This window comes from Littorina saxatilis, linkage group LG15, assembly GCF_037325665.1.
Source record: "Littorina saxatilis isolate snail1 linkage group LG15, US_GU_Lsax_2.0, whole genome shotgun sequence".
NCBI lineage: Eukaryota > Metazoa > Mollusca > Gastropoda > Littorinimorpha > Littorinidae > Littorina > Littorina saxatilis.
In genome coordinates, this window is record NC_090259.1 from 40571665 (window position 1) to 40598021 (window position 26357).

The 26357-nt window shown below is 40.6% G+C and overlaps 2 protein-coding genes across 4 annotated transcripts in view; both read right to left on the reverse strand.

The window, feature by feature from the left end:
• The window catches only part of LOC138949342 (coadhesin-like), a 34491-nt gene extending 24380 nt beyond the window's left edge, over nucleotides 1-10111 (reverse strand). The window contains exons 1-2 of the mRNA XM_070321138.1: nucleotides 9751-10111; nucleotides 3795-3884 (exon numbers count right to left, since the gene is read on the reverse strand). Coding sequence (XP_070177239.1) covers nucleotides 3795-3862 — 68 coding nt within the window. The 5' untranslated portion in view covers nucleotides 3863-3884; nucleotides 9751-10111. The remainder of the gene's footprint in view (nucleotides 1-3794; nucleotides 3885-9750) is intronic.
• The window catches only part of LOC138949335 (coadhesin-like), a 191535-nt gene that overhangs the window by 53028 nt on the left and 112150 nt on the right, over nucleotides 1-26357 (reverse strand). The window lies entirely within an intron of this gene.

The following is a 26357-nucleotide window of genomic DNA, read 5'->3' on the forward strand; positions in this document are numbered from 1 at the left end:
AAACATTGACTATATTCTATACAAGAACCACTTAACAAGGGTAAAAGGAGAAACAGAATCCGTTAGTCGCCTCATACGACATGCGGGGTGCAGAGAAATAAGGATGTGGAAAAGAAGACTTTTGGTAAGTGAAATAAAGGTGATGGATCCAGTCAGGTAGAAATAAGACAACAAGAAAAGAATTGGAAAACTGCAGGGAATAGTAGGGAGAGTTTTCTTGGAAGGAAATATAGGTGAAAGGACTGGTAAGGCAGAAATAAGACAAAAGAAGAGAAGAAACAGAACCGTTAGTCGCCTCTTACGACATGCTGGGTAGCATCCGGTAAATTCTTTCTAGTCCCAACCAATATGGGACTCCCCCTAACCCGCGGGGGGTAACACTATGAGTGAACATGGGAGTTTCAGCCCATGAACGAAGAAGAAGAAGATTAAGTGGATAGCCAACTAATCCAATTTTCAAACTTTACACACGCACGCACTCACACGCACGCACGTACGCAGGCAGACACACACACACATACAAACACACACACACACACACACGCACGCACGCACGCACACACACACACACACACACACACACACACACACACGCACGCACGCACGCACGCACACGCACTTTGTATGCGTTCTTTTGAGATACGATTGGCATTGTATATTGTAAGAGACCATAAAGTCCCATTCTTTTTCACATAAGGTTTGCAGAACACACACACACACACACACACACACACACACACACACACACACACACACACACACACACACACTATCTTACACACACACACACACACACATACACATTGGCAGTAGATTGGTTATTGCGCAATAATGTGGGGATCGAAACAAGGAGATCTTACCTTTACGTTCAAAAATGATGTAAACTTTTTATGCGTTCTTTTGAGATACGATTGGCATTGTATATTGATAGAGACGTCAACGTCTCATTCTTTCCCACATAAGGTTTACAGAACACACAGACACAGACACGCACGCACGCACGCATGCACGCACATGCACACACACACACACATGCACACACACACACACACACACACACACACACACACACATAGGGAGACAAACATCCTCTTCCTGCCTCGTTCGCTCATTCCGTCAGATCTGGCGGCGATTGTTGATTGAACTAACAAAGTGAAGACATTGTTAAATATGTTTATTGCTTAGTTTCGCAAGTGAGAATGTTGAATGAGGACTTTTTGGGTTTTAACACTCAGGTTTGCAGGTGGGTCACTTGCAGTAATTTGGTTATTGCGCAATAATGTTGGGATCGAAACAAGGGTTCTCTTACCTTTTTGTTTAATTTTCAACTTAAAAAATGATGTAAATTTGTTATGCGTTCTTTTGAGATACGATTGGCATTGTATATTGTAAGAGACCATAAAGTCCGATTCTTTTCACATAAGGTTTGCAGAACACACACACACACACACACACACACACACACACACACACACACACACACACATACGCACACACACACCTATTTACCCACCCACACACACACACACACACACACACACACACAAACACACACATCGTTTATTAAAGGTTTGCAGAACACACACACACACACACACACACACACACACACACACACACACACACACACACACACACACTCACACACACACACACACACACACACACATCGTTTATTAAAGGTTTGCAGAACACACACACACACACACACACACTCTCACACACACAAACACACACACACATACACACACACACACACACACACACACACACACACACACCACGACCCTCGTCTCCATTCCCCGTCTATGTTAACACATGTAATCTAAAATTGACAAAAAGTTTTTGAAAAAATAAGACAACACAGACTGACAACAACAAAAACAAACAGCCAGAGCACAAGTGTTTTTTTCTTGAGAGAGCACGACTACAGTAACCAGTCGCGCTGTCTGCTTTACGAGGAGCGGATGACCGGCTGAACCAGCGACAGCTTTGACCCAGTTTGAACACTGGCTGAGATTTTTAAAACAACATCTCTGTACACCACACCGGTCTGACACGTGTGGGGCGGGTCACAGCACATGATTCACGGACTTTCATCCTTCAGTCAGTTAACGCTCGTTTTCATATGCTAATGAAACACGCTATTGAGCAACACTTTATGAAGCATGCAGAGGTATTAAAACGTACATCCGCTTCAATGGCTAATTTTAGGCTGCCCCCGTCAGTCGGGTTATGCTCATTGACATGCAAACCTTAAATATTTGGAGTCTTCTCTAGACTTTTGCGATCGTTTTACTTCGTGAAAACTGTAGCAACCTACTACACACACACGACATCCTGTTTTATTGTGGAGGTCACAGAAGCAGAGGTAATTGGGATTTTAAGTCACGGGTGGTAGTTGGCGTGGTAATGGCAACCTACATGCAGCCACCAGGTGGGGTGTGTAATACAACACAAGAACAACGGATAACGAGGAACATGCACACACAAAGTTGATTCAATGGATTATTTTTACTTTAGAGATCAAGCTTCTAAATGCACAGGAGTCTAGAACCAAGGCTTTTAGAATTTCCACCCGGAAGATAGAGGATTTACAGAAAAAGCTAAATTGCCTTGTTTGGCTTTTATAGTTTAGCAAAACCATTTGGTATGGGATTCATTTGACACGTACTGTAGAGACCAAACATTTAAACATGTGAAAATCTACCAATCGTCATTCCTTAAATCTCAAAGGATCATATGATACCTTACCTTACCCTACTTATTGTTCAAATTCAGAAATCAGCGAATGTTGAAAGTCGAATTTAGTCTTTTTTCATACTTTAAATGAAGCGAATGCTCGTACGGTATCGAGAGAGCTTGCTTCAGAGGGACAATTCTTCAATAATATTAAAATTGACTTGACACATTGAAGGCAAGTTCAACATGCACGGCAGACAAAAGACTTCAAACGAAGCACACATATTAGAAATGTGTAAATGCGATTGGTTTGACTGAGCTCGTGCATGACAGGGAATGTCTTACCCATAAAGGATAAAGACATGGTTACAGAAAAACACACTATTATTTCCCTTGTGTTATCACGAACCGATCCAACCAATAAATCATAAATAATAGCAAGTCCGCCTCTTTGCGTCCGTGATTTGTCGCAGGAAATTTATATAATGAAGGAAATGGCAAAAAAATGACAATACATAACTGTGCAATTGTTGCTGTTGTTGTTTTGGTGGTAACGATGATTATGATCATGATGTTGTTGTTGTAATTGTTGTTGTTATTCTTGTTGTTGAGGTGTTACTAATTATATCTTTCACTTCTCGCCATACAGTTTTGTTCTTTCTCAAAACCACTTCAACAAAAGCACAAAAAACACCCCAAAAAGCAAAACAAAACTACCGAAACAACCCCCATTCCCACCCAAAACAACCCCCATCCCCACCCAAAACAACCCCCATCCCCACCCAAAACAACCCCCATCCCCACCCAAAACAACCCCCATCCCCACCCAAAACAACCCCCATCTCCACCCAAAACAACCCCCATCCCCACCCAAAACAACCCCCATCCCCACCCAAACCAACACACAAAATACCCACACACAACACAAACGTAAAATTACACCGGAAGGTAAAAAGCTACATAGATAGATAACCAGATAACACACACACACACACACACACACACACACACACACACACACACACACACACACACACACACACATGGACTAAATTAATCAGACAGGTAGGTAGCTAACGGGCTAGATAAGGAGATACATGCTTTTTTCTCACAAGGGCAAACGCGCATGGACAGCTGGGATGGCCAAAGCCACCACAACCAGCATCAACACTCCTCTCATGGTCAACACCTGCACACACACACTGGAATTCACCAGAACGTATTAACATTAGGCCATTGATCTCAATTCACAAACGCACCAGTAAAAAATATATGACGTGTAGACATTCTTAACAAAATCATACAGAAGTTCTCACATAGATAATTATGTGACTTATTTTCAATTAAGATAAGATAAGATAAGAAACCTTTAATGTCCTTTTTACATTTAGTCAAGTTTTGACTAAATGTTTTAACATCGAGGGGGAATCGAAACGAGAGTCGTGGTGTATGTGTGTGTGTGCGTGCGTGTGTGCGTGCGTGTGTGCGTGCGTGTAGAGCGATTCAGACCAAACTACTGGACCGATCTTTATGAAATTTGACATGAGAGTTCCTAGGTATGATATCCCCGAAATTTTTTTTCTTTTTTTTTGATAAATGTCTTTGATGACGTCATATTCGGCTTTTCGTGAAAGTTGAGGGGGCACTGTCACGCTCTCATTTTTGAACCAAATTGGTTGAAATTTTGATCAAGTAGTCTTCGACAAAGCCCGGACTTCGGTATTGCATTTCAGCTTGGTGGCTTAAAAATCAATTAATGACTTTGGTCATTAAAAATCTAAAAATTGTAAAAAAAAATATTTTTTTCTAAAACGATCCAAATTTACGTTAATCTTATTCTCCATCATTTGCTGATTCCAAAAACATATAAATATGTTATATTCGGATTAAAAACAAGCTCTGAAAATTAAATATATAAACATTATTATCAAAATTAAATTTTTGAAATCAATTTAAAAACACTTTCATCTTATTCCTTGTCGGTTCCTGATTCCAAAAACATATAGATATGATATGTTTGGATTAAAAACACGCTCAGAAAGTTAAAACAAAGAGAGGTACAGAAAAGCGTGCTATCCTTCTCAGCGCAAGTACTACCCCGCTCTTCCTGTCAATTTCACTGCCTTTGCCGTGCGCGGTGGACTGACGATGCTACGAGTATACGGTCTTGCTGCGTTGCATTGCGTTCAGTTTCATTCTGTGAGTTCGACAGCTACTTGACTAAATGTTGTATTTTCGCCTTACGCGACTTGTTTATTTTACACAAACATGGACATTTTCCTTTTGGCACCACACCGCATTTCTAATAACACAAAGACAGGGGCTCACATCCATGAGAGGTGCTATAGGACATTTGTCCTGAACAAAACTAATTCAATAGGACATTTTTTTTCGCAACAAAACGTAAATTTAATTAAACTTGACTTAATTTCTTGGTGATCGGTAAGCACCAATTTTCGGAAGTTAGAACAGCCAATAGCAAAATAGTTTGACTTGCATGTTTGCTGACATTTTGTGCAAAACATCAGTCGCTTCATTGGGTTGTGCGACACCCACGGGAATGAAGTCGGCCAGCTTGAATCGAAGCAATGCGCGGGGCTGGGGGAGGGGGTAACGTCTTTCTTCGGTGCCGAAGTTTCACTTTCTAGAGCGACGGTTTCATCTGGTTCTGGCTGCTCAGAGGCCGGAGGGAGGTCAGTTTCAGTGGTACTAGCCGCTGATGAGGGCAGAGATTTGAAGTACAAACGCTCTGGGCTTTTTCTGGCACCAATTTTCGTTTCGGCGGCATGTTGCTTTTTCGGAGAAAACGCAACGGGAGGCAACTGTCAACCGGCTTGGAACGTTCAGAGTTGCGACCTTTGAAAGCTCTTCTCTATAAAAAGCACATAAAGTCTCCCCAAGTTTCGTCTGCTTGGAGAGACATGTATCGCTTCGCAAAACATCGATAATATAGCAAATCAAACTACTGTAAATTGGAAAGTACTGACAATGTCCGGATCAAATGAAAGCATAATCGGACAATGACCACTTGATGACAAAAACAATAGGACATAATTATATCCTCTTGCATGAAAAATGTATAGGACATTTGGAACAAATATCTGTGTATGTCCGATGTCCGACGATTTTTATGGCAATTTATCTTTACTGATGCCACAAAAGTATAAATGTCAATCATATTCAGACCACCTTTGCAATAAGGTCTGCAAACGACATTTCGCCGAATCTTTGCAGGTTTACCATTCCACAGGAACGAATAAAAGACTGCATTAACTTCTCGTATAAGGTCTTCGGGTAGGTCTGGCAATACAGTTAATAAATAAACCAATTTTGAAAGGACCAAGGTTTTCAAAATTAGAATTCTACCGAATGGAGTTAACTGTCTTCGGCTCCAATCGTTCAACATTCTTTTAATATCTTTTAATTTTCCTTCATAATTAAGTTCCCAAATGTTGCTAGTGTTTGTCGAAAATTTGACTCCCAATACTTTAAAAATCCCAGGGTCCCAACAAAAGTTCATATCCCTCATATATCTTTCTTGTGAATTTCGCTTTCTTCCGAACCAGACAATTTGAGTTTTTTCAATATTTATCTTTCATCCGGAAAATGTAGAAAATCTCTGTTATGTTATACAGTAAAACCTGAGTCTAGCGGACTCTTATTGTAACGGCCACCTGCTACATACGGACAGTTTATCATGGCACGAACACGATTTCAACAATAACTAACCTTTAACGGGCGGACACCTGCTACTTACGGACGCGGACACGATTTTTCGGAGGGAACGGGGTAGGTGGGGGGGGGGGGGATGTTGTTGTTGTTGTTTGCTACATGTATCATTTGTTTACTCACATTTTCAGTGAGTCTCATGTTCAATCCAATAAATACATACTACAGGACTGACAAAAAGTGTCTTGTTCATTTTACGTGCTCTTTGTAAAATATTGCCCCGGCCCCTCCACCTGTGAAGAAAGGACACCTGTCTAATAGGGACACTATTACCATTCCCAAAGGGTGTCCGTTAGAGACAGGTTTTACTGTAACACATTCAATAAACGATTCTTTACTGCCATCCAAAAAAAAGAGTTGTATCGTCCGCAAATTGAGACAATAACACTTCCTCGTTATTCAATTTCAATCCTTTTATCACAGAATTAGTACGTAACATTAATGACAGTATCTCGGAACATATTAAATACAAATATGGTGAGAGGCTATCGCTTTGTTGGACGCCTCTTCTTATGTTAAACCAACCAGAATATTGGCCATTTACTATAACACATGTATATTTTGGTAAAAAAACTCGTACCCACTTTGTTTACATCATTTCCAAAATTGAAAAAATCCAATGCCTTTTGTAAAAAGGGCCAGGACACACTATCGAACGCCTTCTCAAAATGAATTGCAATCAGCAAACCTGGTATATTTTCTCTTTCAGTAAACATCAACACATCATACAGAAAACGTAGATTATCCCCGACAAATCTTCCTTTCATGAAACCTGTTTGGTGTTCACTGATAATCTTGAGTAACATTATTTTCAATCTATTCGCAATACAGGATGAACACATTTTATAGGATATGTGAAGCAGGAATATTGACCGCCAGTTCTTAATAAATTGTTTTGGCTTATCTTGTTTCGGAATGCATGTAATAATGCCTTGTTTCTGTTTAACTGACAATTCTCGACATTGAAATCCAGCATTTGCAGAACATAACAGAAATAATCCAATATCCTGGACAAAATATTTATACAATTCTGTTGTAAACCCGTCAGGTCCTGGGCTTGTTCCGTTTTTCATGTTCCGTAATATTGAACACATTTCGGTATAGGTAAGATTCCCCTCAATATTATCTCTGTCTTTATTTGTAAAACGGGATGTGTTTTTTCCATAAATAATTCCTGTAAATCAACGTCTTCTGTTGGTCGCAAATTATACAGATCTTCGTAAACCTGTTTCACGTTTTGCAAAATCTGTCTGTGTTCCAATATCAATTCATAAGTGTCGTCATCTTGCAAAACACTCATGGCCTTATTCTGATAATGGCGGTTTTCCATATTACAAAAATACCTACTCACCTTTTCTCCTTCTAACAGACACCTTGCTTTTGATCTTATCAACATACCATCAATCTTTTTCTTCCTCACATTTTCCAACTGGGTATTTAACATTTCAATCTGTAATAAGGAATCATTGGTCACATTATTTTCTAATAACTGTAGTTTCGTCATTAATTCTTTTTCAATATTTATTTTTCTTGTTTTCGTTTTGGAGGCGTAGGCAATTGTCTTTCCTCTAATTTCCATTAACAAGGTTTCAAAAAATAACTGATTGTTTATTCTAAATTGCATTTCATCATTGGGTATTACATGTATACCATCCATAGTATACACTGGCAGTGCGTAAAACTTCTTCACCTCAATAATTAATTTCTTTAACTCTTTAACATATTCAGTATCAAACATCAGCCAGTCATACATTTCCAAAAAGGTATGTCTCTTTTTATATCTTCGGTCTTCAATGTAAATATTACTGGTTAGTGGTCAAATCTATAACCACACTCAATGTCGCAACCATTTACCTTAATCAACAAATTACTTGACATCAGGAAATAATCTAATCTCCCTTGTTTAAGAGAATTAAATTTCCTACATGTATAACGGCGTCGTTCGGGGTATAAATCCCTCCAGACATCTATCAAATCATAAAAATCCATCATATCTCTTATCTTGTTTCTTGACTGAGGCCGATTTACATTACATACAAAATTCCTCATATCCACGTTCATATCTAACACAACATTGCAATATTTATATGTTTTTGGAATTAGAAAATGATGAAGAATAAGATGAACGTAAATTTGGATCGTTTTATAAACACACACACACACACACACACACACACACACACACACACACACACACACACACACACACACACACACACACACACACACACACACACATACACACATACACACATACACCACGACCCTCGTCTCGATTCCCCCTCTATGTTAAAACATTTAGTCAAAACTTTCTGAGCGTGTTTTTAATCCAAACATATCATATCTATATGGTTTTGGAATCAGGAACTGACAAGGAATAAGATGAACTTGTTTTTAAATCGATTTCGGAAATTTGATTTTGATCATAATTTTTATATTTTAAATTTTTAGAGCTTGTTTTTAATCCGAAAATAACATATTTATATGTTTTATGAATCAGAAAATGATGAAGAATAAGATAAACGTACATGTGGATCGTTTTTAAAAAAAAATATTTAATTACAATTTTCAGATTTTTAATGACCAAAGTCATAAATTAATTTTTAAGCCACCAAGCTGAAATGCAATACCAAAGTCCGGCCTTCGTCGAAGATTGCTTTGCCAAAATTTCAATCAATTTGATTGAAAAATGAGGGTGTGACAGTGCCGCCTCAACTTTTACAAAAAGCCGGATATGACGTCATCAAAGACATTTATCGAACAAAAGAAAACAACGTCCGGGGATATCATACCCAGGAACTCTCATGTCAAATTTCATAAACATCGGTCCAGTAGTTTACTCTGAATCGCTCTACACACACATACACCACGACCCTCGTCTCGATTCCCCCCTCTGTGTTAAAACATTTAGTCAAAACTTGACTACATGTAACAAGCAAAGCCAAAACGAAGCAGCATACAACTAAAAACAGTTAGAGGAACTTTCTAAATTACTTAGTAATCACAAAGTTTAAGACAAAACTTGACTAAAATTAATGTAAAAAGGAGTGTTCGACTAAAATGGACGAAAAATACATAAGAACTCAAATCAAATCAACTTTAATATCTCACATGGTGAAATTGCAGTGGTGTTGCATGTAACATAAAGACGAACAACTTACAAAACAACAGCAACAACTACTACTGGATCAACAACCACAACAACAACAATAACAACAACACCACCGCCACCACCACCAGCAACAATAACAACAACACCAACATCAACAACAACAACATCATGTGCAGCAACACCACCAACAGCAACACCAACAGCAGCAACAACAACACGAAACTTGCCTGTCTCTAACTTTGAAGCAACGGGTCTCGGAGTTCTTGTGACAGACGCGCTTGATGTTCAGGCGTGTGGTTGTTCTGCGACAGATGCGTTGGGAGGTGAGTTCAGGCGTGTGGCTGTCCCAGTAGGATGTGGTTCCTCTCTCTTTATAAGCAGGATAATGGGCGTCACACAAACAGAGTGGGCGAGTTAATAGTCGATAACGTGGCGGTGAGTGGCGCAGTGTTTCATGCCCTGGGTCTGTCGCACCTTGCTGAGGAACCTGCAGATGGGGGTTTGGGGTCTGCCATGGCCGAGGGTTAGCGGTGCCCTGGGGGCATTGATTCAGTGTCTCCCCCTCATGTGAGTCAGGTGTGTGGTGCTGCGAACTACGAGAAGAAAGGAGGTGGTGGTTTAGGGAAAGACTTTGGTGGTGAAGTCAGAGTGGTGAAGGACTGTGATGGTGATGGTGGTGATGAGAGAGGTGAAGACAGAGTGGTAAAGGACTGTGATGGTGATGGTGGTGATAAGAGAGGTGAAGTCAGAGTGGTAAAGGACGGTGATGGTGATGGTGGTGATAAGAGAGGTGAAGACAGAGAGGTGAAGGACTGTGATGGTGGTGAAGAGGGAGGTGAAGACAGAGTGGTAAAGGACTGTGATGGTGATGGTGGTGATAAGAGAGGTGAAGACAGAGTGAATGACTGTGATGGTGGTAAAGAGGGAGGTGAAGACAGAGTGGTGAAGGACTGTGATGGTGATGGTGGTGATGAGAGAGGTGAAGACAGAGTGGTAAAGGACTGTGATGGTGATGGTGGTGATGATGGTGAAGACAAGAGTGGTGAAGGACTGTGATGGTGATGATAAGAGAGGTGAAGACAGAGTGGTGAAGGACTGTGATGGTGGTAAAGAGGGAGGTGAAGACAGAGTGGTGAAGGACTGTGATGGTGATGGTGATGATAAGAGAGGTGAAGACAGAGTGGTGAAGGACTGTGATGGTGATGATAAGAGAGGTGAAGACAGAGTGAATGACTGTGATGGTGGTGATAAGAGAGGTGAAGACAGAGTGAATGACTGTGATGGTGGTAAAGAGGGAGGTGAAGACAGAGTGGTGAAGGACTGTGATGGTGATGATAAGAGAGGTGAAGACAGAGTGGTGAAGGACTGTGATGGTGATGGTAGTGATGATGGTGAAGAGGGAGGTGAAGACAGAGTGGTGAAGGACTGTAATGGTGGTGATAAGAGAGGTGAAGACAGAGAGGTGAAGGACTGTGATGGTGAAGAGGGAGGTGAAGACAGAGTGGTGAAGGACTGTGATGGTGGTAAAGAGGGAAGTGAAGACAGAGTGGTGAAGGACTGTGATGGTGATGATAAGAGAGGTGAAGACAGAGAGGTGAAGGACTGTGATGGTGATGCTGGTGATGAGAGAGGTGAAGACAGAGTGGTGAAGGACTGTGATGGTGATGGTGGTGATGATGGTGAAGAGGGAGGTGAAGACAGAGAGGTGAAGGACTGTGATGGTGATGGTGGTGATGAGAGAGGTGAAGACAGAGTGGTAAAGGACTGTGATGGTGATGGTGGTGATGATGGTGAAGAGGGAGGTGAAGACAGAGTGGTGAAGGACTGTGATGGTGATGGTGGTGATGAGAGAGGTGAAGACAGAGTGGTAAAGGACTGTGATGGTGATGGTGGTGATGATGGTGAAGAGGGAGGTGAAGACAGAGAGGTAAAGGACTGTGATGGTGATGATAAGAGAGGTGAAGACAGAGTGGTGAAGGAATGTGATGGTGGTGAAGAGGGAGGTGAAGACAGAGTGGTGAAGGACTGTGATGGTGATGATAAGAGAGGTGAAGACAGAGTGAATGACTGTGATGGTGGTGAAGAGGGAGGTGAAGACAGAGTGGTGAAGGACTGTGATGGTGATGATAAAAGAAGGGAAGACAGAGTGGTGAAGGACTGTGATGGTGATGGTGGTGATGATGGTGAAGAGGGAGGTGAAGACAGAGTGGTGAAGGACTGTGATGGTGATGATAAGAGAGGTGAAGACAGAGAGGTGAAGGACTGTGATGGTGATGGTGGTGATAAGAGAGGTGAAGACAGAGTGAATGACTGTGATGGTGATGGTGGTGATAAGAGAGGTGAAGACAGAGAGGTGAAGGAATGTGATGGTGATGGTGGTGATAAGAGAGGTGAAGACAGAGTGGTGAAGGACTGTGATGGTGATGGTGGTGATGAGAGAGGTGAAGACAGAGTGGTAAAGGACTGTGATTGTGATGGTGGTGATGATGGTGAAGAGGGAGGTGAAGACAGAGTGGTGAAGGACTGTGATGGTGATGATAAGAGAGGTGAAGACAGAGTGGTGAAGGACTGTGATGGTGGTGAAGAGGGAGGTGAAGACAGAGTGGTGAAGGACTGTGATGGTGATGATAAGAGAGGTGAAGACAGAGTGAATGACTGTGATGGTGGTGAAGAGGGAGGTGAAGACAGAGTGGTGAAGGACTGTGATGGTGATGATAAAAGAGGTGAAGACAGAGTGGTGAAGGACTGTGATGGTGATGGTGGTGTTGATGGTGAAGAGGGAGGTGAAGACAGAGTGGTGAAGGACTGTGATGGTGATGATAAGAGAGGTGAAGACAGAGTGGTGAAGGACTGTGATGGTAATGGTGGTGATAAGAGAGGTGAAGACAGAGTGGTGAAGGACTGTGATGGTGATGGTGGTGATAAGAGAGGTGAAGACAGAGAGGTGAAGGAATGTGATGGTGATGGTGGTGATAAGAGAGGTGAAGACAGAGTGGTGAAGGACTGTGATAGTGATGGTGGTGATAAGAGAGGTGAAGACAGAGTGGTGAAGGACTGTGATGGTGATGGTGGTGATAAGAGAGGTGAAGACAGAGAGGTGAAGGACTGTGATGGTGATGATAAAAGAGGTGAAGACAGAGTGGTGAAGGACTGTGATGGTGATGATAAGAGAGGTGAAGACAGAGTGGTGAAGGACTGTGATGGTGGTGATAAGAGAGGTGAAGACAGAGTGGTGAAGGACTGTGATGGTGGTGATAAGAGAGGTGAAGACAGAGTGGTGAAGGACTGTGATGGTGATGGTGGTGATAAGAGAGGTGAAGACAGAGTGGTGAAGGACTGTGATGGTGATGGTGGTGATAAGAGAGGTGAAGACAGAGAGGTGAAGGACTGTGATGGTGATGATAAAAGAGGTGAAGACAGAGTGGTGAAGGACTGTGATGGTGATGGTGGTGATGATGGTGAAGAGGGAGGTGAAGACAGAGTGGTGAAGGACTGTGATGGTGATGATAAAAGAGGTGAAGACAGAGTGGTGAAGGACTGTGATGGTGATGGTGGTGATGATGGTGAAGAGGGAGGTGAAGACAGAGTGGTGAAGGACTGTGATGGTGATGATAAGAGAGGTGAAGACAGAGAGGTGAAGGACTGTGATGGTGATGGTGGTGATAAGAGAGGTGAAGACAGAGTGGTGAAGGACTGTGATGGTGATGGTGGTGATAAGAGAGGTGAAGACAGAGAGGTGAAGGAATGTGATGGTGATGGTGGTGATAAGAGAGGTGAAGACAGAGTGGTGAAGGACTGTGATGGTGATGGTAGTGATGATGGTGAAGAGGGAGGTGAAGACAGATTGGTGAAGGACTGTGATGGTGATGAAGAGGGAGGTGAAGACAGAGTGGTAAAGGACTGTGATGGTGATGGTGGTGATGGTGGTGAAGAGGGAGGTGAAGACAGAGTTGTGAAGGACTGTACTGGTGATGATAAGAGAGGTGAAGACAAGAGTGGTGAAGGACTGTGATGGTGATGATAAGAGAGGTGAAGACAGAGTTGTGAAGGACTGTGATGGTGATGATACGAGAGGTGAAGATAGAGTTGTGAAGGACTGTGATGGTGATGATAATAGAGGTGAAGAAACAAGAGTGGTGAAGGACTGTGATGGTGATGATAAGAGAGGTGAAGACAGAGTTGTGAAGGACTGTGATGGCGATGATAAGAGAGGTGAAGACAGAGTGGTGAAGGACTGTGATGGTGATGATAAGAGAGGTGAAGACAGAGTGGTGAAGGACTGTGATGGTGATGATAAGAGAGGTGAAGACAGAGTGGTGAAGGACTGTGATGGTGGAGGACTGTGATGGTGGTGAAGAGGGAGGTGAAGACAGAGTGGTGAAGGACTGTGATGGTGGTGAAGAGGGAGGTGAAGACAGAGTGGTGAAGGACTGTGATGGTGATGATAAGAGAGGTGAAGACAGAGTGGTGAAGGACTGTGATGGTGATGATAAGAGAGGTGAAGACAGAGTGGTGAAGGACTGTGATGGTGATGATAAGAGAGGTGAAGACAGAGTGGTGAAGGACTGTGATGGTGATGATAAGAGAGGTGAAGACAGAGTGGTGAAGGACTGTGATGGTGATGATAAGAGAGGTGAAGACAGAGTGGTGAAGGACTGTGATGGTGATGATAAGAAAGGCGAAGACAGAGTGGTGAAGGACTGTGATGGTGATGATAAGAAAGGTGAAGACAGAGTGGTGAAGGATTGTGATGGTGATGATAAGAAAGGTGAAGACAGAGTGGTGAAGGACTGTGATGGTGATGATAAGAAAGGTGAAGACAGAGTGGTGAATGACTGTGATGGTGATGGTGGTGATGATGGTAAAGAGGGAGGTGAAGACAGAGTGGTGAAGGACTGTGATGGTGATGATAAGAGAGGTGAAGACAGAGTGGTGAAGGACTGTGATGGTGATGGTGGTGATGATGGTAAAGAGGGAGGTGAAGACAGAGTGGTGAAGGACTGTGATGGTGATGATAAGAGAGGTGAAGACAGAGTGGTGAAGGACTGTGATGGTGATGATAAGAGAGGTGAAGACAGAGTGGTGAAGGACTGTGATGGTGATGATAAGAGAGGTGAAGACAGAGTGGTAAAGGACTGTGATGGTGATGGTGGTGATGATGGTAAAGAGGGAGGTGAAGACAGAGTGGTGAAGGACTGTGATGGTGATGATAAGAAAGGTGAAGACAGAGTGGTGAAGGATTGTGATGGTGATGATAAGAAAGGTGAAGACAGAGTGGTGAAGGACTGTGATGGTGATGATAAGAAAGGTGAAGACAAAGTGGTGAAGGACTGTGATGGTGATGATAAGAGAGGTGAAGACAGAGTGGTGAAGGACTGTGATGGTGATGATAAGAGAGGTGAAGACAGAGTGGTGAAGGACTGTGATGGTGGTGATAAGAGAGATGAAAACAAGAGTCGTGAAGGACTATGATGGTGGTGAAGAGGGAGGTGAAGACAGAGTGGTGAAGGACTGTGATGGTGATGATAAGAGAGGTGAAGACAGAGTGGTGAAGGACTGTGATGGTGGTAAAGAGGGAGGTGAAGACAGAGTGGTGAAGGACTGTGATGGTGATGATAAGAGAGGTGAAGACAGAGTGGTGAAGGACTGTGATGGTGATGATGGTGATAAGAGAGGTGAAGACAGAGGTGGTGTTGAGAGAGGTGCAGATAGAGGGAATGACTGTGGTGATGATAGTGGTGATGAGAGAGGTGAAGATAGAGGGAATGACTGTGGTGATGATAGTGGTGATGAGAGAGGTGAAGATAGAGTGAATGACTGTGGTGATGATGGTGGTGATGAGAGAGGTGAAGATAGGGTGAATGACTGTGGTGATGATGGTGGTGATGAGAGAGGTGAAGATAGAGTGAATGACTGTGGTGGTGATGGTGGTGTTGAGAGAGGTGAAGATAGAGGGAATGACTGTGGTAGTGATGGTGGTGATGAGAGGGGTGAAGACAGTGTGAATGACTGTGGTGATGAAGATAGAGTGAATGACTGTGGTGATGAAGATAGAGTGAATGACTGGGGTGATGATGGTGGTGAAGAGGGAGGTGAAGACAGAGTGGTGAAAGACTGTGGTGATACTGATGATGTTGATGTTGTTGATGTGTATGCAAATGTTTCTGATGTTGATATTCTGCATGACTCTCTGGATGTTGGCAATGCGCATGAAATGGATAATGTTGTTGTAATGTCAGATGTTGATGTTCATTTTGACTCGTTAGATGTTGAGAATGTACGTAACAAATCTACTGTTAAAATAGATGTATACAATGTTGATAGTGAGATTGGAGATTCCTTTGATACTGAATATAGTATTGAGGATAATCCTGATATACTCTCCTGCTTAGCGCTTAATGTCTGTGGAATCACTTCAAAGCTAAAATTTCCTGAATTTGTGAAATTTATTGCCAAATATGACATTATTTGCTTTAGCGAGAGCAAACTTGATGATATTGATGAGATTAACATTCCAGGATAATAACATTCTATAAGAATAGAGGAACATTTCGCAGAAAATCAGGTGGTGTATTAGTTTTATTACGGGAAGTGTTTGCTAATAATATAACTATTTTTGAAGAAAAAAAGCTGTCACATAAGATAAAAGAAGAGATGGAAATATGGTATAGATTTTTGGATGTAGAAATGTGTGAGAATGCGTTATTTTTTAAGTTAGATAAGAAAATACTTGGACGTGACACCCTTGTCTGTGCTTTATATATTCCCCCAGAAGGATCACCTTACCATAACAAAGATGTTTATGCTGAATTAGAAGAGGTGTACATGCAGTTTGGGATAGATAATGATTATGTTTGTCTGTTAGGAGACTTAAATTCCCGCACTGGTCATCTGAGTGAAATGTTGCATGAAGATGATCAGCATTCAGAAGGTTTTGTTGATAATGACTTGTTTGACTCTGATGAGGTTGGTACTCTAATAGGTGAGCGGGCCTCACAGGATAATAATACTAATAACCTTGGTTTTAAATTGATTGATTTTTTGTAAAATGACTGGCTTAGTTATTGCTAATGGTAGAGTTGGCGATGATACAGGGGTTGGTAAATGCACATGTAAGGATAAGAGCGTTGTTGATTATTGCATCCTGTCAAAAGATTTGTTCTCGAAAGTTAAATATTTTTCTGTGATGGAATTTTGTGAAATGTATTCTGATGTACACTGTCCTGTTGTTTTGCATTTATTAAAACATAATGAAGTACGCGCTAATGATTGCCTAGCAGACGATGTGAAAAAAAACAAAAAATGAAGAGTTGCTGTCTAAAGGTAGAGAAAAGGATAACAAGTACACAAAACCAAAATGGGATAATAACAATGGGACCAAGTTAGCTTTTGTAGTTAATCTGAATGAGGATGATATTTATACTGTTGTAACTAAATTACAAAATATGCTAGCTACAAGTGAGAGTACGACAACAGATGACGTTGATAGTGTTACTAATAAGATTTGTGATATTTTAAATTGTTCTGCTGAGAAAATCGGTGTAATTAAAGAACAAAATTGTATGAAAAAGCCACGTTCAAAAAAATTCAAACTACAACAACCATGGTTTAGTGCAATTTGCAAAGAGAAAAGAAAAATATTTTTACATGCGAAAAACAAAGCAAGACGGTTTAAAAATGTGTTCAATGAAGATGAAAAAAAGAGTGCTTTTAAAGAATACAAAAAGACAATAAAAAAGGAATGCAAGTCGTATCATAATGAGTTCGTTAAAACTTTGAGAAAGTTAAGAAGTACTGACCCGAAAGCATACTGGAATCTTCTAAATAAAAATAAAAAGAATAATTCCAAAACTAACTATCCAACTTGTTCTGAGTTTTTCGAACATTTCACTAAACTACAAGAGTGTGATGAAAATGAAATGGATGATAGTAATGAACATTTAAATGAAACAAGTAATGAATTTCTTAATGCGCCTTTTACAAAGGAGGAAGTTATCAAATGTATAGACAAGCTAAAAAAAACAATAAGGCATGCGGTCAGGATAAAATAATTAATGAGTATTTAAAAGCGTCACATGATCGAATGATTGATATTTATGTATTGTTGTTTAATGTTGTTTTGCAGTCAGGAAAGGTTCCAACACAATGGGCCGCAGATGAAATTATTCCATTGTACAAAAATAAAGGCTTTCAAGCTGACCCCACAAATTATAGAGGAATTACTATACTCAGTTGCTTCGGAAAACTTTTCAGTGCAATTTTAAATGATAGGTTATCAAACGTTTTGGAGAGTAATAACAAATTAGGTCAAGAACAAACAGGTTTCCGCACAGGTTTTTCAACACTAGACCATGTTTTTACTTTGCATTGTATATTAAAAAAAAATTCAACAAAAAGAAGCGACTGTTTTGTGCATTTGTAGACTATGAAAAAGCATTTGATAAAGTTCGCCGTGCATTTTTATGGGAGAAATTAGTTAGTTCTGATGTTAATGGGAAGTTTTTAAAAACTGTAAGAAATGTGTATGAAAATGCCAAGTCTTGCGTTAAAGTTAATAGTGAGTGTTCTGGATATTTTCCCAGTTTGTGTGGAGTTAGACAAGGGGAAAACTTGTCACCGTTGTTTTTTGCTCTATTTTTAAATGATCTAAAGCCTTTTCTGTTGGAAAACAGTAATGGTTTACAATCTATGTCAAGAGATGCTATTGTGGCTGGAATGGATGATACTGATGTAAATGCTTTGTTTCAAATGTTTTTATTACTGTATGCGGATGATACTGTGATCTGCTCAGAGTCTGAAAAAAACCTGCAAGAATGTTTAAACAAAATGCACGAATACTGTTTAAAATGGCGTCTAAATATTAATGTAAACAAAACGAAAGTTATAGTTTTTTCCAGAGGTAAAATTAGAAATAAACCACTGTTTACGTACAATGGCAATTTAATCGAAGTAGTGTTTGGTGTAATGTACTTGGGCCTTAAGATTAATTATAATAATACATTTTCAGTCGCACAGAAGAATCTATGATGATCGTGCCTCAAGGGCAATGTTTGTTCTTTTGCGCACTTGTAGACAATTGTCACTGCCTGTGGACATACAAGTTGACCTGTTCGATAAAATGATTGCTCCAATTTTATTGTATGGATGTGAAGTATGGGGTTTTGGTTCCTGTGAACTTGCTACTAAACTTCAATTGCGTTTTTATAAAATTGTTTTCAAACTAAAAAAATCAACTCCAAATGCTATGATATTTGGTGAACTTGGAAGATATCCACTAGATGTTAATATGAAATGTAGAATGCTTTGCTATTGGTATAAACTGATTAGTCCTATTCATAAAAATACATTTTCAAGTATTGTATATTGCTTTACTTATAAAATAATTGTATATCAACAAGATGATTGAATCCAAGTACTTATGTTTCATTGAAAAAACCTTAAATGAAATTGGTCTCTCTGGCCTTTGGACTTCTCAAGAAAATATTCAATACTCAAGCACATGGTTTAAAAAGAAAGTAAAAAGAAGCTTGTATGACCAGTATATCCATAAATGGTTTACAGAAATTGGAACAAAAAATATGTTTTGGAATTATCGAATGTTCAAAGATATTTTTGCATGTGAAGACTACGTCTCACACCTGCCATATCAGCAATGTGTTTCAATGATGAAGTTTAGAACATTAAACAACAATTTGCCTGTCAGAAAGAACGTTATCTTAACATCCTGAGGTCAGAAAGAACTTGCACCAAATGTGTAGCGCATGACATAGGTGATGAATTCCATTATTTATTTGTCTGTGATTTTTTCAAAGAAGAAAGAGCTGAGTTGTTACCACCTTACTATTGGAAAAAACCTAATGCACTTAAATTTAAAAAGTTGTTTGCTACTAAGAAAAAGAAATTGCTAAAGAATATTTTGGACTTTATTAATAGAATTTGTAACAGTTTTTCATAGTTTTTTTTAATTTTTAATTTTTTTTTAAATTTATTTATTATATTAGCATATATCATGATTGTATTGATTGTATTTATTGTTCAAAATGCCCCCATGGGTTATGGACTAATAAACTTGAACTCTCTTGAACTCTCTCATTAAAGGTGATGTGATGTGAGCCATTAAAATCACCAACATTAAACTTGGAGAATACATGGAGTATCTTAGTTTTCTGGGTAGTTATTGACGTGATTATGAACAGAAATAAACAAGTCGCGTAAGACGAAAATACAACATTTAGTCAAGCTGTCGAACTCACAGAATGAAACTGAACGCACTGCAACTTTTAAGCAAGACCGTATACTCGTAGCATCGTCAGTCCACCGCTCGTGGCAAAGGCAGTGAAATTGACAAGAAGAGCGGGGTAGTAGTTGCGCTGAGAAGGATAGCACGCTTTTCTGTACCTCTCTTCGTTTTAACTTTCTGAGCGTGTTTTTAATCCAAACATATCATATCTATATGTTTTTGGAATTAGGAACCGACAAGGAATAAGATGAAAGTGTTTTTAAATTGATTTTGAAAATTTAATTTTGATCATAATTTTTATATTTTTAATTTTCAGAACTTGTTTTTAATCCAAATGAAACATATTTATATGTTTTTGGAATCAGAAAATGATGAAGAATAAAATGAACGTAAATTTGGATCGTTTTATAAAAAAAATATTTTTTTTACAATTTTCAGATTTTTAATGACCAAAGTCATTAATTAAGGGGTTACTTGTGTGTTCAAATCGCTCGACAGAAACATTACACATTTTGTGCACAGGTTCCTCTAAGCAATATGGACACATCTGTGCAAAGAAAAAAGGTGGCAGCCTTATTAACCTTTTTTTATAATTTTTTTACTGGGGGTTGTCAAGTACGATTTTGCGAAAAACACTGCGATTCTTAACATGATCCCAACTGACATATTTAGCTCTACAAATGATAAATGAAACATTAGTTTGTGTAAATACATGAATGGAGAGTATAACTTTATCATAAAACGGTACTTATCAACGTGCATTTTCAGAAAATGATCGAGGTTTCTCGAGGGCGTACACATAAAATTTTCACTCCTTTAGTATTAAAAACGTATTTAAAAAAATCGCTCGACAGAACATAACTAAACTTGAACACAGCTAAGTTCACTGTATACAGATACAATACCTGTGAACAAAATAAGTTGTTGCCTTCTTGTCTCCTTCACATCTATTCCCGTACCAACCCCACCCCAATTATCTTGACTGACAAAAAAGATAAAAAGAAATAATTTGGGAGCGCTGTAGGTCAGTTGGTAGAGCGCAGGACTTGTGATACATGAGTTTGAATCAGGGTGAAGGGTTGGGGGTCGGAACACTTGTGTGCAAAGTTTCATGAAGATCTGTCCAGTAAATTTCTATGAATCGCACACCACACACATACACACACACACACACACACACATATATATATATATATACCAGGGTAGATCAGTTAGTTTGTAAGGGGGGTGTTTTTAAATTCAAGAGTGTAAATCGAGGTCGCAGAGCGCCCGAGACCGATCAAGGCGCATACGCCCCCCCCCCCCCCCCCACACTCTCCTCAAGCCAAGAAACAAAATTGCACGTGAAATCCATTACACATTTTGAGCACATGTTTCCCTAAGCTACATGTCCACAACTGCAGACAGACAAAAAACGTTGTTTTCTTGGTTCATTTTTTTATGAGTTTTGTCAGTTTTGGGGGGTACCGGGTGGACACATAATTATGACTTTACAGAAAACACTGTAATTCGTAACGTCATCCTAACTGACATTTTTTATCTTTAGAAAAGATAAATAAAACATTACGTTGTGTAGATAAAAGAATGGAGAGTATCACTTTATTATAATACGGTACTTATCAATGTGCATGCCGAAAATTATCCAGGATTGGCGAGAGCGTACACAACAATTATCTCTCAAAAACGTTGTAACACAAAATTGGCTCGACAGATCATAAACAAATTTGAACACAGCTAACTTCACTATATACCGTTGCAATACCTAAGAAAACCATAAGGAGTTTCCTTATTGCTTACTCCACAATTATCCCCGCACCACCCCCACCCCCATATCTTGACTGACAAAAATTGATGAAAACATTCATTTGGGAGCCCAGTAGGTCAGGTGGTAGGGAGAAGTGTGCTGAGTTTCATAACAATCTGTATAGTAGTTTTCTTTGAATCGCAATACAAACACATACACCCAAACACTTGGTGCCTTTAGTGCACCGATATACCAACCCCCCCCCCCCTTTCCCTCCCCCGATCCAATACCACCCCCCTCCACAACCCGCCTACCCCACTAATCACAAACACACACACACACACACACATACGTGTCTGAGGGGGGGATATCTGGACATTTGCCGCAAAGTAAAATGTGTTATATCTGGACTTGTTTATTTCTAAAGCTACAGACACGGAGTGCGAGTGTAAACATGTGTTAGACTTTAAGAATACTTTTTGAGATTTAAAAAAAACACCACTCATTATTGAAAGTTACACACCCAAAAATAGAGATTCTGAAACACGTGTTATATCTGGACATCTGCCACCTAAAAGTGAGTGATAGCCGGACATATGACCGGAAAGCTGTAAATACTATCAACTTTATCAAAATAGCGTTACATATGCGTGGTAGTACAAAAAAGCTACCGGAACTTTAACGCCTCTCGGCGTATTTTTTCGAGACAAATGTCTCCGCAGCTGATAGTTGGTAGACTTTATTGGATGTCGTTATTCAAAGGCAATCCGTCAGAGACAGAAAGCTTAGAAAGGAATTACGTTGTATTGTTTTCCTGCTTTGCCTGGCTCAGGTCGGGAAATTCAGGACCGAAATGACCCAAGGTGCAACTCATTCCTTTTGATGAGTTTCAAGTTTCTTAAAAGTTTTCGCAGCTGTTGGTAGACTTTATTGGATGTCGTTATTCATATGTATCCGTCAGAGACAGAGAGCTTAGAAAGGAATTACGTAATTGGTAGACTTTATTGGATGTCGTTATTCAAATTACAAACCGCCACAGACAGAAAGCTTAGATTTTTATTTTATTTTTTTCATTTTTTTTTTTTTTGCGCATGAAAAGTCTTCAGGCCAGATTTTCTTTACAAAACCGGGGAGGTAGGGTAGGGGAAGGGTTTGTTTTTTTTGTTTTTTTTAGCATGAAAAGACTAGGTGTCTAAAGCAGAGTTCCACTATACTTTTTGATTTTGTGATTTTGTGATTTTGAAGACGTGTTTTATTTGGACGTCGAATTAAAATTATGTGTCCAAGTAAAGCCCTAAATTTTGCGCGGGAGTCGAGCTATCCCACCATAAACACATACACACACACACACACACACACACACACACACACACACACACCCACACACACACACCAGGGTGGATCAAACATGAGTGTCAGTATTTATAAATCAAGAGTGTAAATCGAAAACGCGAAGGAAACCAGACTGTTTTAATTTAGTGGTAAAAACGTTATAACACAAAATGTCATCTCAAATTATAACCACATTTGAATACAGATAAATTCACTGTTCACAATACCTTTAAACATTTTTTTTTAAAGCGTTTCCTTTTTTCTTACTCAAAAATGTTTCCCGCCCCACCCCATATCTTGGCTGAAAAAAAGTGAAGAAATAAATCATTTGTGAGCCCAGCAGGTCAGTTCGTAGAGCATGCGCACTGACCCAAGTGTTTGAATCCGGGTGAAGGAGTGGGGGTCACAAAACTTGTACATCTGTCCTGATTTACAGCTCAAAGCGATTTACAATTCCAATAACCTCAGACACACACACACACACACACACACACACACACACACACACACACACACACACACACACACACACACACACACACACACACACACACGTTTGGCTTCATAGTTCCTCCATACGAGTAACTTTGTTAACAGTTCATTATTCGGACAGAGATTAAGAAGTTATAGAATGTTCGTGTAGAACAGACACTTAGCCACACAAAAACTGGTTTTGAAATAAATCATTACCTCGATTCCGTTCAAATGAGCTTTCCCCAAACACCTTTTTAACAATATCCAATTGATCTATGAGGTATGGGTCCATGCGACCCCGAGGCCCCCTATGAGGTACAGAGGATGCCTGTTTGCGGACAGGGGGCAAATTGAGAAGGGGGGGGGGAGAGACCGATACTGGAACCCCCAACCTGTGTACACATTGCTAACAGGAACCTGTGCACAAAATGTGTAATGCATCTCACGACAGATTATTTTTTCGGGGGGGGGGGGGGGGGCCGCATTCTTATGGTTAGCCTAAGTCGCTTCGCGTCCTCGATTTAGACTTTTGAATTCAAAGTACACCCCTTTTACAAAGTAACTGATTCACCCAGGTGTGTGTGTATGTGCGTGTGTCTGTGTGCTTGTCTGTGTGTTTGTGTGAGTGTAGTGACAGAGAGTCTCAACATCCACATCACTAACGCTTGAAATACAGTATGTATTGCTCATGTTTAACATAAATTAGGACATGTGTGGACCAAAAAAAAAACCAGCCCGCCCCCCCCCCCCACTCCGCACCACGTGTGCGCACTGCCAAAACCACAACAACAACAACAATACATTCAGTTCATTCAACCCAGGTAGCTAACCGCCACACACACACACACACACACACACACACACACACACACACACACACACACACACACACAGTCCCTCTGAATGCGACTTTTGCTTCAAAGTCAATCACACCCTTTTTTCAATGAGAAAAGGACAACACATTTTAAGCTCTCGTCCTCTGGCTGAACTAAGCACGCCGTGATGTCCTTTGCAAAGGACCACGCGTCACCTGCATCCCGCGGTAATGATACTTCACACACACACACACACACACACACACACACACACACACACACACACACACACACACACACACACACACACACACAAAAGAACAATCTTCAACAGCACGGGGCGCGGCTTAGCACCGAGCCAACAGGGACAGGCGCATGAAATCACATGACAAAATATCAGCTCAATAAAAACCGTTTAAACCCAATCCCTCTTTATCACTACTTAAACACAGGCACCTTAACCTACAACCTTTTGAACCCTACCCCTGCGCATTGCGCAAAAGGGGTCAGGCTTCCCTATCTATACTCCAAAAATAGACATATGGTAAAACAACACCCCTACCCAACCACTAACAACACCCAACCTCCCCACCCCCACCCCCACCCCCAAGGAGCAAAATGAGCAAAAGCATGGGGGCCAGATCCTACATCTATATATCTATACTAGATGATTACCCGCTTCGCCGGGTACCGGCTTAGCCGGGAGGAAGTAGAGCCGAATACCAGGCTGCGCCTGGGACCCGGCTTTGCCGGGTGTACGCCGGCTTTGCCGGCGCACGAAGGAAAGGAGATAAACGCGCAAAACACTGGAGACCTTCTAAAAATAGTAACGTGCAGTGACCTTCTAAAAATAGTAACGTAGTAACGGGAATATGGATTGATGCCACACGGAGGAAGGGAGATAATCGCGGCTGAAAACACTGGAGAAGATAAGGAAGAGTTACTGGTAGTGGATCCCGACAACAACAAAAAAACAAACAAAAAAATCGGTTCAGCGCTGAACCGATTTTGGTTTTTTTGGTCTGGATCCACTACCAGTAACTCTTCCTTATCTTCTCCAGTGTTTTCAGCCGCGATTATCTCCCTTCCTCCGTGTGGCGTCAATCAAATATTCCCGTTACTACGTTACTAGTTTTAGAAGGTCACTGCACGTTACTATTTTTAGAAGGTCTCCATTGTTTTGCGCGTTTATCTCCTTTTCTTCGTGCGCCGGCAAAGCCGGCGTACACCCGGCAAAGCCGGGTCCCAGGCGCAGCCTGGTATTCGGCTCTACTTCTTTCCGGCGAAGCCGGTACCCGGCGAAGCGGGTAATCATCTAGTCATATATACGCCATCAAAATGAGCAGATCATGGGGGTCAGATCCTACATCCCCTACTATTGCCGTGTCGAGTCAACTTCATATAGATCTGTGTAGGCGATCAACAGCCCCAGCCGATCTGGATCTGTTTAGGTCAAAAGTAAAGTCAAGGATACGAAGAAGTTTACCGAAAAACATCGATCCCAAGGACTCATGTTGTAACTTTTCAAAGCAGTTACATTCAATCAAAGCTCTATCCACATTTAAACCGAACGGGAATCGTCGAAGATCCACGCACCTTCACTGCAATGTCGAAAACGAACTCATAATGTCACCGCAGATCTATAGTTGGTTTTGTTTTTGTGTCGCAGCAAAGAAACGAAGCAAATCTCCGGCTTTTATTTCACACTAAAAAAACGTTCATTTAGCGGGTTATTAAAATATATTTCTTTGAGGTTGCAAGGCAATGGCATCGCTGAAATGTACTCATTCGAACACACGACACAGGTTAGAAATTGACTGCATTTGGGCGCTTTTTACGGCCAAAACAGAGTGACCTTTTTGACGGGTTTATGGAAAAAACTTCGGGGGCAGGTCTAAAATCCTGTGTACAGTGCCAAATCATACATCATTCAAAAGAGCAAAGTATGTTCTTTATTCTAACATATGGGTTAGGGTAAGTCATAGATATAAATAGACAGTATCTGTCTATTATATCTGTAGGCAAGTGTATTCCATTCCTTCGATAGTCTCGTCATCTACACTTGCGTGAAAAATGCAAATTTGAGTCTGTTTTGCATAAAAGACCTGCGAGATTTGTAGAAGTCAAAACAACAACTTACAGTCCAGTCTCTCAACTTTCGTTCCATGCAATTTGTTTGTCTGTAGCCTACGTATAGACTGAGGGGTGCCCCGAAATTATTTGTAATCA